This window comes from Malania oleifera, chromosome 4, assembly GCF_029873635.1.
Source record: "Malania oleifera isolate guangnan ecotype guangnan chromosome 4, ASM2987363v1, whole genome shotgun sequence".
Taxonomy (NCBI): Eukaryota; Viridiplantae; Streptophyta; class Magnoliopsida; order Santalales; family Ximeniaceae; genus Malania; species Malania oleifera.
The window spans coordinates 38,166,164-38,180,841 of NC_080420.1; the positions used below are offsets into that span (position 1 = coordinate 38,166,164).

General features: G+C 35.5%; 1 protein-coding gene across 1 annotated transcript in view; it reads right to left on the reverse strand.

Annotated features, from left to right (window-relative positions):
- LOC131153384 (serine/threonine-protein kinase 1) overlaps positions 1 to 14,678 on the reverse strand; it is an 86,482-nt gene that overhangs the window by 19,947 nt on the left and 51,857 nt on the right. Inside the window, exons 10-11 of the mRNA XM_058105657.1 lie at positions 5,766 to 5,821; positions 3,934 to 4,015 (exon numbers count right to left, since the gene is read on the reverse strand). Of these exons, the coding sequence (XP_057961640.1) occupies positions 3,934 to 4,015; positions 5,766 to 5,821 (138 nt within the window). The remainder of the gene's footprint in view (positions 1 to 3,933; positions 4,016 to 5,765; positions 5,822 to 14,678) is intronic.

Here is a 14,678-nt window from a genome sequence, read left to right on the forward strand (position 1 = left end):
GTTTGCGGCTGAAATCCCTCCTCAGGAAATGGTTATGGAGGTTCATGAAGTAGAAAAGACCACTTTTGGTGGGAAAATATATAAGCTCGACCATAATGGTTTGATAACACACAAAAGCAGGGGACACCATGGAGTGAGAGTTTGGAATTTCATCAGGAAAGGTTGGGATGTTTTTTCCCAATATATGAGATTTCAAGTGGGGAATTGAACCAACATTTACTTCTGGCATGACGTGTGGCATGACAACAGTAATCTTAGAGCTGCCCTTTCCTTCCATCTGCAGTTTCTCTTGCGACAAAGATGCCTCATCAATCATCATCTCCAAATCACTGATTAGTGTATTTTCTAGAATGTTCCTATTACTAGAGATGTGACAAAAAGGGAACTTCATGCACTCTTTGCCTTTTACAGCAATCTCTATAGTTCCCGATACCAAAACATTCCCAATGAACCAAAGTGGGCTTTGGACATAAATGGTGTTTTCAATGTAAAATCTTTCTACTTTTACTTATATCAAAGTGGGGAATGGGGACAAAATTCACTTATGGGAGGATACTTGGGTTGGCAACTCTTCATTGGAGCTGTTGGTGTGTTTGTTTAGACTTGTTTAGACTTTCCTCTATCCACGAGGCACCAATTTCAGCGTTTTATTTCAATGAAGGGGGCTCTTTTTCTTGGGATATCCATTTTTTTAGGAGTCTCAGTCATGGTTATCAAAATCCCAATCTGAATCATGATATTTTATGATCCTATGATCCATTCTTATCTAATTGATCCAGAGCTTAAGTAGAATCTTAATAAAGTAGGATCCCAGTAGTTATCTGGATCGTTACGATCTTAGAATCGCAATCCTTCCGATACTAGATTTGCAATGGAATATGGATTTCTTCTACTTAGGATTTTAAAGAAAAGGCCCAACATATATTTTTTATTGACCCAAACACTTTACTTTTGCAATAGACACAAAATTTGATCTAGTTGGCTCAAATGCATTAAAATTAGGGCAACATAACGAGCATATTCTAGGATTTGTTTGGTCCAACTCAAGAGAGCAGCTGAGCATCTCTTGAAAGCTCTCTTCCTTCACAATTGAAAGCTCTCTGAGAGCTTAGAGTTCTTAATAGACAGATCATAGGTTGTCTATTATTAGGCTTGGACTTTTCCTTCTTTCAGCAACAGTAGAGGTCAGCTGAGAGATTTGAGATAAGCAGAAAGCTTCAACAAATAGGCAGTTGCAGAGTCAGGCTGAGAGCTTAAAGTTGCAGGCCTGTGGCAGTTATGCATCATCTTTGTAGTTATTTCTACTTTCATCCTCTCTCTTTTTCCCTCTTATTATCAATACAAGCCAGAGACCTATCTTTTTTTCCCAAAAGCAGAGAATACATAGCTTTTGTTTTCCTCTTCTTCTTTGCAACTAACAAAAAGTTCTTCCTCTTCCTTCTTTTTTCCCTTCTTCTCCTTCTTCTTCTTATGGTCTCATGACAAAACCGCAGAAACTAAAAAATTTACATTAGTTCATTGAATTAAGATTAGCAATTTCTTCTTCCTTCTTCTCCTCCTCATCCTTTTTCTTTTCTTTTTAATTATACTTCTTAAATAAATAAGCTAGCAACAGTCTGCCCTTTGCAGAGCACTTTGCAGTTCAAGCTATTTAGATTTTTTCTTCTAGGGTCAAAATTGTTGAAGGAAAAACCTGCTAGGTAAATTTGTTTTAATTTCTTAAACTTACTACCAAGTTTTAATTTCTGAAAACTTTAAAAAAATTATTTTATATTGTAAGTAGAAATTTATGATCCAGGATCCGATCCTGTGGACCCTCCCAACGATCCTATGTAGGAACTTGATTCTAACAACCTTGGTCTTAATGAGAAACAGGTTGATGAGCTAACTTGTTTGCTAAGTGTGTTGGATTTTTTCTAGCCTAATTTGCGGGAGGACACAAGGCTTTGGATTGGGGATACTTTGGGGTCCTTCTCTTCAAAGTTTTTTTTCTCAAATCTTACTAAATCCACAAATCATAGACCTTTCTTGTTAAATAAAGTTGTATGGAAATAAAAGGTTCCATTTAAAGGCCAGGCGTTCGTTTGGACTCTCATACTCTACAAGATTAATACGAATGATGTGTTACAGATTAGGAGACCTTACAAAATGCGAAGTCCAAATATTTATATGCTGTGCAGTGGTTCAAAAGAGAGTTTTAGCCATCTATTCTTCATTTTAAGGTGGCTAGATTCATATGGAATAATCTGTTTTTAATTTTCTGAAAAGAGAGTGTGGCTCCAGCATCTATATTTGATTTTTTTAATGGTTAAGTTCTGGGGTTTTAGAACGAATAAAACAGGGAGGAATTTTTGAGTCTGCACAGTTTTCTCGGTGCTGTGCGTGACATGGATTGAAAGGAATGACGGAATTTTCAGAGATAAGAAGACCTCTCCTTCTCTAGTCTGGGAGAAAGTCATTTTTTACACCTTTTGGGTACATTCCTATGGGATTTTTAAGGGTTTATTGCTGTCTAATGTCTAAATAGATTGGATGGTAGCTTTAATTTAACAGTGCTTCTTTGTTATTTTTCAGTTTTCCTAGAGGATTTATTATACTCCGTTCTTTGTAATTATTCTTTTCATTAATAGATCCTTTCTTGCTATCAAATAAATGTAAGATCTTTCGACAAGAAGCTCACTCCGATGGGAACAAATTGCAACAAGTCCACTTGGATTCATATTTGGAAGACAGCCGCCCCTTCAAAGGTTGCCTATTTTATTTGGGAGTATACACAAGGAAATATTTTAACCCTTGACAATCTACAGAAAATGGGGCTTATAGTTGAAAATAGATGTTTTCTTTGTATGGCTGATGCAAATTTTGTCAACCACATTCTTCTCCACAGGCACTGGACAAGGAATTTATGGAACATGGCTCTGTCATTGAGTGGATGTCAGTGGGTTACTGCAAATTCCGTGGGAGGGGAGATTTGGGCTTAGAAAGGCATCAAAGACACCAAGGAGAAGTGAAAGGCTTTGAATCTCATCCCTCTCACCATCTTTTGGTGTGCTTGGAAAGATAAAAATAAGAGATCCTCGAAGGTACAGCTACATTGCTTCAGATCTACAAAGAGCAGTGGTTTACTGTTGTTTTCAGCTGGCATAGTGGGCAATTTGTGAATGATCATAATGTAATTCTTGATGATTGTGATGCTCTACAGAGTGGTTGACGTTCTGTACTATGGGGTGGCATTCTCTTATGCCCAGCTAATAAAAGTTTCTCTTTACTGATAAAAATTTTAAAATAAATAAAATAAAAAAGAAGATAAAAGTACACCATCAAGAAGTCAACCATTTCAAATGTCTTGTTTACAAGATCTGAAGGAGTTCAGAAATTTATATAGCGACATGGTTTGTGATTAGAAAAGAATATAACTTCATACCAAATTTGGTAAAAGGACAATCAAAACTAAGGAATGAGAAGGCGATTCCAACTTTATGTAATTGAGTATTTGTTAACCAAAACGACATAATTAGACTAAGAGTTACCCGTGATGTTCAGAAATGTCATTCTACCTACATTCTAGAGCGAAGGGTTGGGAGAGACATTCTGTTAGAAGACAAATTATTTTGATTTATGACTTCCAACTTTCACACTTCCACATACATTCCAACAAATCAAAAAAATACCATCTCAATCCTACAGCCTCAGAATAAAGCAAATGATCACCAAGACACTGGAATCAAAATGGGCCATTTTTATTCTTCCAGATAAACCATTCCCCTTGCTCCCATTTGAACTGCCCCTCTTCCCATTCTTAATTACCCAACATGGCCTAGAATAAGAGCTTTTCTATAATATGAAGATGACAATAAGTGAGTTCATTTACACACTATGAGTAGAGCATATAATTTCTAATGCAATATGAACTTCTAAATCATTCTACAATACCTTTAGCATCTCAGACGCAGTAGGCCGTAGACGTGGTTCCTTTGTGAGGCATTTTGCAACAAAATCATGGAACACAAGAGACCTGAAAAGGAAAAAAAACTACAAACTCAAATATAAACCAACACACTTAAGGTAACAAAGGTACTTTTCCAATGAGTTACATACCAAAAAGTTATCATGTTCATGGTTTTAAATAATGGTAATGGTCTGCGTAATGGTAACGGCCGCAACCGTTGCGGACGTTATGTAATGAGTAACAGTCACCTCGTCTGCAAATTCATTTTTTGCATTTGTAAACTTCTTAAAAACATATAGATACACATGTTTTGATCCTAGAATCATAATATACTAATGCTTTAAATGAATTTAGTAAATTTTAATAAACTTAAATGTAACATTTCCTACAAGTATTGGAATTTGGATGTCATCTTGGTTGTTTTAGTTGCTATTCGTGACAAGGATGCATTTGCTACTTTTCACTACTTTACTGATTATAAGAGAAATTCAAACAAAGAAATCATAAATATAGAGAATGATAAAATTTAGAATGCCATCTTTTCTACTCTTTTTATCTTTAATGGAATTTTTGTTATCCAAAAAAATATATATTGAATGTTCAAATATTAAACAAGAGCAAAAATGCATACAATATAACATATTTTAGTCTCCAAATAGTGGTAATAAAAACTGAAAAATAAATGAGAGAAAAAATGCATACTAAATGTTGGGTTTATTTTAATGGTAGTAATTGGAAAAAAATAAATAAATGCATACTAGATTTGAAGGGAAAAAAAAAAAACCCAAGAAATGGATTTTTTTTAATAAAAAAAAAATCACCAACTAAATAAACCAACTTAAAATTGAGTTTCAAAGAAATGGAAAAGAGGGGTAAATGTAAGAAAGGGACTAAAAAACCCTGTTTTAGTCATTCACAGCGGACATAACAAGCGTTATGATTGTGAATTGGCGTACCTCTGAGATATCGCCCCGTAATGATCTCGAAAGCCGCCAATACCGTTACATAACATCTGTAACGGCCGTCATGCACCAATTTTTAATACTATGATCATTTTCATCATCTTAAATTAATGATAGGGAGGAAAAAGCTGGGCCAAGAAGGATGAAAATGTAGAATTGCAACTATAATATTTTCTACACAAGACTATCTCAAGAAAATGACAAAAGACTGTTCAACATCAAAACATATCCACAAAAGGAGGGCATCTAAATTAAGGATGACAAAACATATGAGATACAAAAATTAATAAGGATGCCGTGTTATGCAGGGACGCAATGATAGATTGCTAATTAAGGACAAAAAATATGGTGATCTCAGATGCCTTGACCGTGTACAAAGACAACCATTCATTGTGTGAGCAAAGAGAGACATAAAATAAGCTAGAGTGACACAAGCTAAGAAGCATGAATCAAATCTACACACAGGAGGCACATAATGACCTACTACTCAATATAAGAGATGAAGTGAAATGGATGTAGTCAATGGGCTTTACCTGACTCCACAAAGTGGGACAAATAACAATAAATTAGAGTAGTACCTAAGTTCCTAGTTTTGCAAGCGCAATGTGGAAAAACTATCATTCTTAAAATGGATAATTGAACATTTGGAATAAATACTTGCTATTATTAAGTTCATTAATGAGCATAGGGTTGAGGCCTAGGGCGCATCTCTTGGCCCTCCATATCAAAGGCCAGAATTCAAGTCCCCTTAGGGACTAGGGGACTCTTTGCAAGTGTGTACATGTGTGGTGTCAGGGTGCTTGTCCATTTACTTATCATAAATTTTTCATTAAGTTAAAGAACCAAAGGCATACCATTTTTCTTTATCCTCAAGCATTGGAGCCGGCTCGATAGATATCATGAAGAGAACCTACCTTAAACAACAACGGCATCACAAATCCATGTTTAATACATACTCATAGCAATAAGACATTATAAATCCTCGTTAGGGACAGAGTTCAGAGTTAAATGTGAGATGTAAACTGTATGGACAGACATGAAATGCTCATAAAATGCATAACCATGCATGGCATGCGCACGCAAAGGGCATTTTAGTATAGTATTGATTTAATGGGTAAAACCATCAAACACCCTCAAGGCTTCAAGAAATAATACTAAGCCACCCAAATGTTTCAAAAAACATAAAATAATCTCAAACTTATAGAACCATCCAAAAAGAGCCCCCTCCCACAAGCTGTTAAAAAGAAACTCAAATATAGAGTCAGCATTACAATCTCCTCACCCCTCTCCCTCACCGAGTTGGAATTATGTTGTCATATTTTATGCCAAGTCAGTGTAGCTAAATGATAAAACATACAGATATGCTTAGAGAGATTTTTTTTTTCTAGGGAAGGAAAAATATCTACTAAGAGCACAAAGGAGACTGGCTGCCTGACCATTGACAATTCACTACCCACTAAACAAAAAAATACAATGTTTTGAGCTATGCAATGTTTAGAGTTTTGAGAAATATATAAATCCTTCAAAAGCTCAATGATTTCTTTTCATAGTTTTAAATAATAGCCGTTACATAGAATAACAGCCATTACGTAATGGAAAATCAATGCACCAATACCATTTCAGGCCGCTATAGCGACGTGGAGAAAATTCACAGCCGTAACAGCTGTTACGCTTCTGTAATGGGCAGTAATGGGAGTTATGCTTCCGTTACGGGCTGTTATGCCCCATTGCACCAGGTGCACCTTCCAACAGCCTTTATACAGTACTACCTCATCTCATTTCTTCCCAATTTTTCTGCCTTCTGCTGCATTTCTCCCATTCCTCAAGCTCGCCCAGCTTAGATCTAGTGATCTACAGCTGCAAGAATGTAATTTTGTACTTGAAATTGCCATCCAAAGGTCGACTGCGTGCTTCCCCTTTTGTTAGAAATTTTATCCGTTTGCGAGGAAATTTGTTGTTGTTTGGAAGTGATTTGGGTAAATCTGAGCTGAAAATCAAGCAGGAATCTTGTAATTTGGGTGGATCCAAAGTGGGTTGGAAGAGGTGGGCGAAATTCTCCTTTTTTGGCTGCTTTGAGTGCTGCCACTGCTCTTCATCAGTTCGTGGGTTTGTCCAGTGTCCACTACCAGCATATATAATTTATTTAATCCCACACCCCCCCCCCCCCACCCCCCTTTTCCTTTTTATTTTCTAATTTTAGTTAACTATGAAAGTTGAGGTGTAGCCCCAAGAGGGGGTGAATTGGGTTTTAAAATTTTCTTTTAATTCTTTTAACAAATTCTTAAACCACTTGTTTAACAAACACACAGCAAAGCTTTGTTACTTAAGCAATCCACAAACCCAAACTTAAACAAACATTCAACCAATCAACAACTTAAAGTAATCAATCACAAAATACCAAACCAAGATATAGAATGCAGCACTTTGCAATTTTCAGCTTTGTTTGCAGCCCTGTGTATATATGTAAGCCCTGTGTTGACAGATTTGATTTCTCAATATGATTAACAATATGAAATCCAACACTCCTTCCAAGAACTTGGACTTTAAATAAACTTTCAGTTAATTAGTCTTGGGTGTTAACCAATCAACGTACTCCCTTATAGTTTCCACAATTTGTATTGATTAACCAACGTATTTCCTTTCGGTTTCCACAAATCTCAAAAATCAAATTAATCTTTAGTTTATTTAATATCCAATCCATGTAGTATATGATCAAAAATTAAATTCAAACACGCAATTAATATATGCTGAAAAGTAAAGAGAATAAAGAAGGAGAGTGACACCATGTTTTTTAGGAGGTTCAGCTTATCCCCAACCTATGTCCTCGCCTTTGGTCAATACCACCAAAGGATTCCACTATACCACTCCTTTCCGAGCGGAGCAAACCTTTTACAAGTGATACCCCACGCTTTAACACTCCTTTGGTAGACTAAAGCAACACCTCTCGAAGTGATATCTCACACTCGGTCACTCCTTCAATAGGTTAGAGCAGTACCTCTCCAAGTGATACCCCACACTCGATCAATGATCCAACAACCAGGAATCGTCAAAGAAACTACAAGAAACAATCGGTAACCTCTGTGTACAATAATACTCTCACATAGAGCAGGTTAGAACAACAATCAGCACAAAATATACTTCAATGTAAATTTCAATATAAAGAAATTGACGCTCAATGAAATTCTATCACCGGATTAATCTTCCTTTAATCGAAAGATTCAGACTATAAAGGACAATTTTGTGTGAGATGATCAGCAAAAACTCAATTGAGATACCAGCAAGATGTGAGCAAGAAAGCTTTTGAGAATTGAGAGCACTTGGGAGTATTAGATTGCTGAAAATATTTCTTGGTTATTAAAATCCTTGTCTTGGGGGCTATTTATAGAGTTTAAAATTTTAATTCCTTGCTCCCCAAGTTTACCCGGAGTGTTGGTCAAGTTTACAAAAAGATTGGAGCCCAAGAAATCAAATGTAAAAGTTTTCCCGTTAGTATTTTTAAAAATCTCTCGAGTGGCAGTCGCCTATCTCAGTTAAATTCAAAGTCAGAACACTGACAGTCGCCTATCAAAACACAGAAAGACACCTCAGATGACAAGGCAAGCGCCTGACACCTTTCTGTCTGCCAGTTCTTAAAAAACACAAAAATGGTCAATCGCCTGGAAATGTTGGGCAGGCACCTAAGCTTTCAAAAACATTTGTTTTTAAGATTTGACTTTGAAAACTCTTTTCATTTGAGACCTTCATAATTTACAACTTTGAAAATTATATTTCAAGGTTTTTAAAAATAGTTTCTAGGATTTTAATTTTTTCCTAAAAGAGCTTCAATCCTTTTTATATTAAGTTTTACTTGAAGTACTTACATAAGACTTCCTTAGGACTTTTGGCATTCTAAGCAATCAAGTCTTCATGCTTGTCTTTCTTTAGCTCCATCTTATCTTCAAGCTGCAACATACTTTAAGCTTTTAGCAAGTCCTCTTTAACATCCATGTTCCATGATGTTCAAGCTTTATTAGATCATCTTTGAATCCATGCCTTTTAAGCTTCATTTTATCATCTTTCTTTGGAGTATAAGTTTTCATTGATCCTTGTGAGCTTTTGACCTTGTAGTCATATATTTGAGTCATGAAATATCATCACTTAACCAAATATGTTAAGTTCCTCTTATTTGTTATCATCAAAATAAGATTTTAAGCCTCGTAAGGCCAAAAAACTAAGTTTAAAATTTACTTAACTTAGTTACATATATATTTTTTATTTTTTAAACATCTTAAGCTGGTCTCATTGCTGTCCTATAAAACTTCCCTTTTAATTTTAAGGATATTCTACGATCACAAAGCACACTTGAAGCACTTCTCCATTTTACCCAACTTGCTTTAACTCTATGCATTACATCATCTTCAATTTTGCCTTTAGTTTGCATAATAGATCCAAGGTATCAAAATCTACAAGTGCTATTTATTTCTTCATCATCAAGTTTAACTTTGTCTCCGATATTCCTCCTACCATTACTGAAATTACATTTCATATATTCTGTCTTATTTCTACTTATCCTAGAGCCTCTAGATCACAAAACTTCTCTCCATAATTCTAACTCAGCCTCTACTCCACCCCTAATTTCATCAATTAATACAGTATCATCTGCAAACAACATAGACCATGGAACCTCATTTTGAATACTCTTAGTCAGTTGGTCCATAACTAAAGCAAAAAAAAAAAAAGGACTCAGAGCAGATCCTTGATGCACACCAATGGTGATTGGAAATTCTCTAGTTTTTCCATCTATAGTCCTTACACTAGTCATTACTCCATCGTACATATCCTTAATGACATCAGTATACCTACTACATACACCATTTTCTTCTAAAACCCACCATAGAACTTCCCTAGGTATCCTATCCTATGCTTTCTCTAAGTCAATAAATAACATATGCAAGTCCCTCTTCTTTTCCCTAAACTTTTCCATTAATCTTCTTAAAAGATATATAGCTTTTGTGGTAGATCTCCCAGGCATAAAACCAAATTGATTTTCTGAGACCTTCGTTTCTAACCTTAATTTTTGTTCAACTACCTCTTCCCATCGTTTCATCGTATGACTCATAAGTTTAATTCCACGCTAGTTATTAACTTATTACAATTTTAAATATATCATTTATTTTGGTATATAGGTATTAAAGTGTTTTTCCTCCATTCATCTAGCATTTTCTTAGTTTTTATTATTGTATTAAATAAATTAGTTAACCATATAATTCCATTATCATCTAAGCATTTCCAAACTTCAATTGGGATGTTATCCGGTCCTATAGCTTTCCTATTTTTCATCTTTTTTAGTGCAAACTTAACTTCGTTAACTCTAATTTTACGAATAAATCTCATATTTTTAGTCTTTTCCTCATTTTTCAAATATAGGTTTAAATCTTCCATTTAGTTTTCATTAAACAACTTACTATAGTAACTTCGCCATCTTTCTTTAATGTCTTCGTCCTTGACCAAGACAATATCATCCTCACTTTTTATACATTTTACATTTCCTAAGTCCTTACTCTTCCTTCATTTCTCTAGCTTTAGCAAGTTTAAACATATCTCTTTTCCTTTCTTTTGTATCTAATCTATCATACAAACTATTAAATGAATTGTATTTAGCTTCACTAACAGCCTTTTTTGCATCTTTTCTGGCCTCCTTATACTTTTCAAAGTTATCCATGTTTCTACATTTTTGTCACGTTTTATACCAAATTCTTTTTGTATTTAAAGCTTTTTGGACATCATTATCCCACCACCAACTTTCTTCGCTATTCAAGAATCTTCCCCTTAATTCACCTAAAATCTCTTTTGCTATCTTTTTAATAGAGCTAGCTAATCTACTCCAAAGAGTATTTGTATCTATCCCATCCTCTATAGTTTAATCCCCATCTGTGATCATTTTATCTTTAAATTTTATTATATTTTCTCCCTTTAGTTTCCACCACCTAGTTCTCTTTGAAACCTAAGGTGTAGTCCCAAGAGGGGGGGTGAATTGGGTTTTTTTTTAATTCCTTAGATCCTTTTTGTTCCTTTTTACAATCTTTTAAGGCTTTCTTGTATTCTTGTTAACCGGGCAATCCACACAAACTCCTATTTCCTCTAATTAATCCACAATCACAACAACCACAATCAATCAATCAACTATTCAAGCAAAACAACCATACACCAAGAAATCAATTTGGAATATATAGCAACCCTGTATATGAATGTGAAGTTCCTGTAGTTGGCCTTTGAATTTGAATATTAAAATGACATCCAAGCACCTTTTTAATATCAGAATTTAAATAAACCTTCAGCTAATAGGTTTTGGGATGTTAACCAATCAACGTACTTCCTTTCGGTTTTCGCAAAAGATAGATTAACCAACGTACTCCCTTTCGATTTCCGCAAGTCCAAAAATAAATTAGATTTTGGGTTTACTTAATTTCCAATATGCATTACTTTATGATTAAAAATATTAAAACGTCCACGCAGGTTATATCGTTGCTGAAATGTAAGAGAGTAAAGGAAAGAGAGTGACACCACAACTTTTATGAGGTTCGGCTTACCCTAGCCTACGTCCTCGCCTTAGGTCAACCACCTAAGGACTTCACTATACCTTGTTCCTTCCAGGTGGAACAAAAACCTTACAACAATTGCCCTCTTTTTTAGGAAGAGAAACCTCTCCAAGCAACAACTTGTGCTTGGTCCAACGATCCAACAAACCTTTGAACCGTCAAAGATCAAGATAAAAGAAATAGATCTGCATACAAAAACACTCTCACAATTCAGAGCAGGTTGTCAAATTAAATTGTAAATCGTACTTCAAAAACCAAAGCCAAGTAGAAAATGTGAAGCTTTAAAGATTTAAAAGTCACCAATGGTTCTTAAAAAAAAAAATTTGAATGTAACTCGAAACCAATCTCTTGTTTGTCAATCCACCAATATCGTATAGTTTTTCTCCAGAAAAATGATGTGAGCACACAAAAACTTTTAGGAGAATTTCAGTGCAGGGATCGTATATAACTTCGGCATATTGCTACTTTTGCTTGTGTCTTTTTTCATTGCTCAAAGGAGGTATTTATAGACTTTTTTAAAGAAAAGTTTCCTCATTTAACATGAAGCATTTAGGTAACTTTTCAAAAAGTATTAAATTATAGAATTAATTTTGAAAATCTTCCATTTAGGTAAATTTTTCAAAAAATATTAAATTATAGTTTACATGTATAGGGCTTGATAGATTATAGTTTACATGTATAGGGCTAGAATCATGTTGGAACTTATTACTTTCCATGTATAGCATTCTTGTAAAGTCTATATATAATATACAGAACTCAAGACCAAACGATTCGGCCATTCACACAATACTTTGATAGTTGACTCCAAGAAGAGTAACAATATGGACTTTGGAGCAACAAAGACTCCGCGTTTTTTTTTTTTTTTTTATAAGAGGACAATTTAGTAATATCCAAAAAGCATATTACCTCACCAAAGATCCAAAGAGCATAAAAAATAGAAAAAGTACATGAGTTTAATTACAAAAGTGCTGCCTGTCGATCCCTTTTGAGATCTAAAGGGGATAAACCCCAAAAAAGATCAAGAGAGTACACCCAAAAGAAAGCAACGAAGACCAATCTATCCCATAATAGTCGTGAGCAAGTTGTACAACCCTTAAGAACTCTAACATTCCTCCCGATCCACAAGGTCCAAAAAAATAGCAAAAATGGCCACATCCAAAGATGTATCATTTCTATTTTTGCCAAATCCCCACCCACTTTTTGCAGCACCATCCAATCACCCCCCGCAAAATAAAAGACTATGTTACAAAGCTACATTCCCACCCTGCAATGCATGACGAGATGAGTGCATCAAATTTATGACACATGATACACATGTCAAGACTAAGAGCCTTTTACAGCCTTCTTCTCTAAAGAAAATCATGTGTTCATCCTTTCAAGAATTGTGGTCCAAAAAAAAGCCCAAATCTTCCCAAGAGCCTTATCCCTCCAAAGAATGTGATTCTAGGGGAAAACGTCAAAGGACAGTGTTTTCAAAAGGTGTGAGAAAGAGATTTTGAAGTGAACATACCCTAAGAATCACTCTCCCACACTCTTTTGTCCTCGGAATATAATGGTCTAGCAAGAAAAGTAGGATAGTGAGCTCATCAACCTTCCTTTCATTGAGATGCCTAAAAAAGTTTAAATTCCATAAGAGAAACCCCCTCAAAAGAAATGAAAGATTTGATGGAGCATTATGTAAGTCGAGGCACCTTCAACTCAAACGAACCCTTTAACCATTACCCACCTTGAACCAGATAAAAGGGAACAATAGACTAACCACCTAGGACAAGAATTTCCAAAAATCCACATGAGAGATAATACCACTACCTGTCATTTTCTACCCATTTCATTGGATCCTATATTTTCTTTTTATCACCTAACGCCATGGGGAGTCCACTTCTAGAGAAGATGTCCAAATCTACTAACCTATTAGGGAGATGCTTCTGGGTAGCACATTTCCAATGCTCAAACCGCAAATTTAGATCCGCTAACCACCTTCTAGCTAATTAGATGCTCTCTCTCCTACCCTCCCTAAACCAAACCAAAGGAAATCATGCATCAACCACTTTCAATATCTAGCTACTTTCTAAGGAATTTTAAACAAGAGAAGGTGATAGATTTGAATGTTAGAGAGGGAAGCACTAATGAGTATCGCAACCCCTAAGAGAAAAGTATGCTCTCTTCCAACCCTCCAGTCTTCTACCGACCTTTTTGACACAAGGTCCCAAGAGGATTTGGAATTTGAGTTACCAACAAGAGGGACACCAAGATAGGAGGGGCCATGCAAGGGAAGCACAACCCACTAATATTTTGGAGCTCTATAGGATCCTATCCCCCATAATGGTGCTAACAATCCCACTCTTAGACACGTTGATCTTTAAATCTAAAATATACTCAACAATTTTAAGCAACAAAATAACTTTTCGAAATTTTGCTAGGTTGTTCTCGAGGTGGAGCAGGGTGTCATGCAAACTGGGGGTGTGAGACTTTACACAATCTCCCTCCCCACTGCAGATATCTCACCACTACAGTAGCCCCCAAGCATGTAGAAGCATCCAACTCAAGGTGTCTATTACATGAGTGAACATGAAAGGAGAATGCATATCCCCTTGCGTAAGTCCCTTAGAGGCCCTAAACCACTCCCTAGGTTGACCATCGACAATGGGTTGAACTTAGGCACCCCTTAATTCACTTTCTTTGCAAGTCCCCAAAGCCTTTCTTACACATCACCTTGTCTAAGATATCATAGGCATCTCGAAGTCCAAGTTAAAAAGAATCTCCTTCCTTCCCTTCCTCCAAATGTCCTCAAACACGTTCTTAGCCACCAAAACGGCATCTAAATTCTATCCATCGTGAATAAATGCAAACTGAACCATGGTGATAGTATCCCCCCAAGACTAATCTAAATCTCTAATAACAAGGACTTGTCTATATAATATCAACTTGGAGATGAGACAATTTAAAAGACAGAGAATGAAGAAAAATACAACTCTATTTTTCTATCTAATATGGAATATAATGACGAGCAAACAATGCAGAAGGAAGATGCATGGCTTTTGAAAGACGCTTCCCAGATAGACATCCAAGAATTATTTTTAGGTTGACAAAGGAGAGCCCAGTAAGAAAGAAATGAAGTGGGGAAAAAAGAAAAGAAAAGAGAGGAGGTAAAATAACCTATTAATTATTTGCAGTAGCCTATTCGTTAGT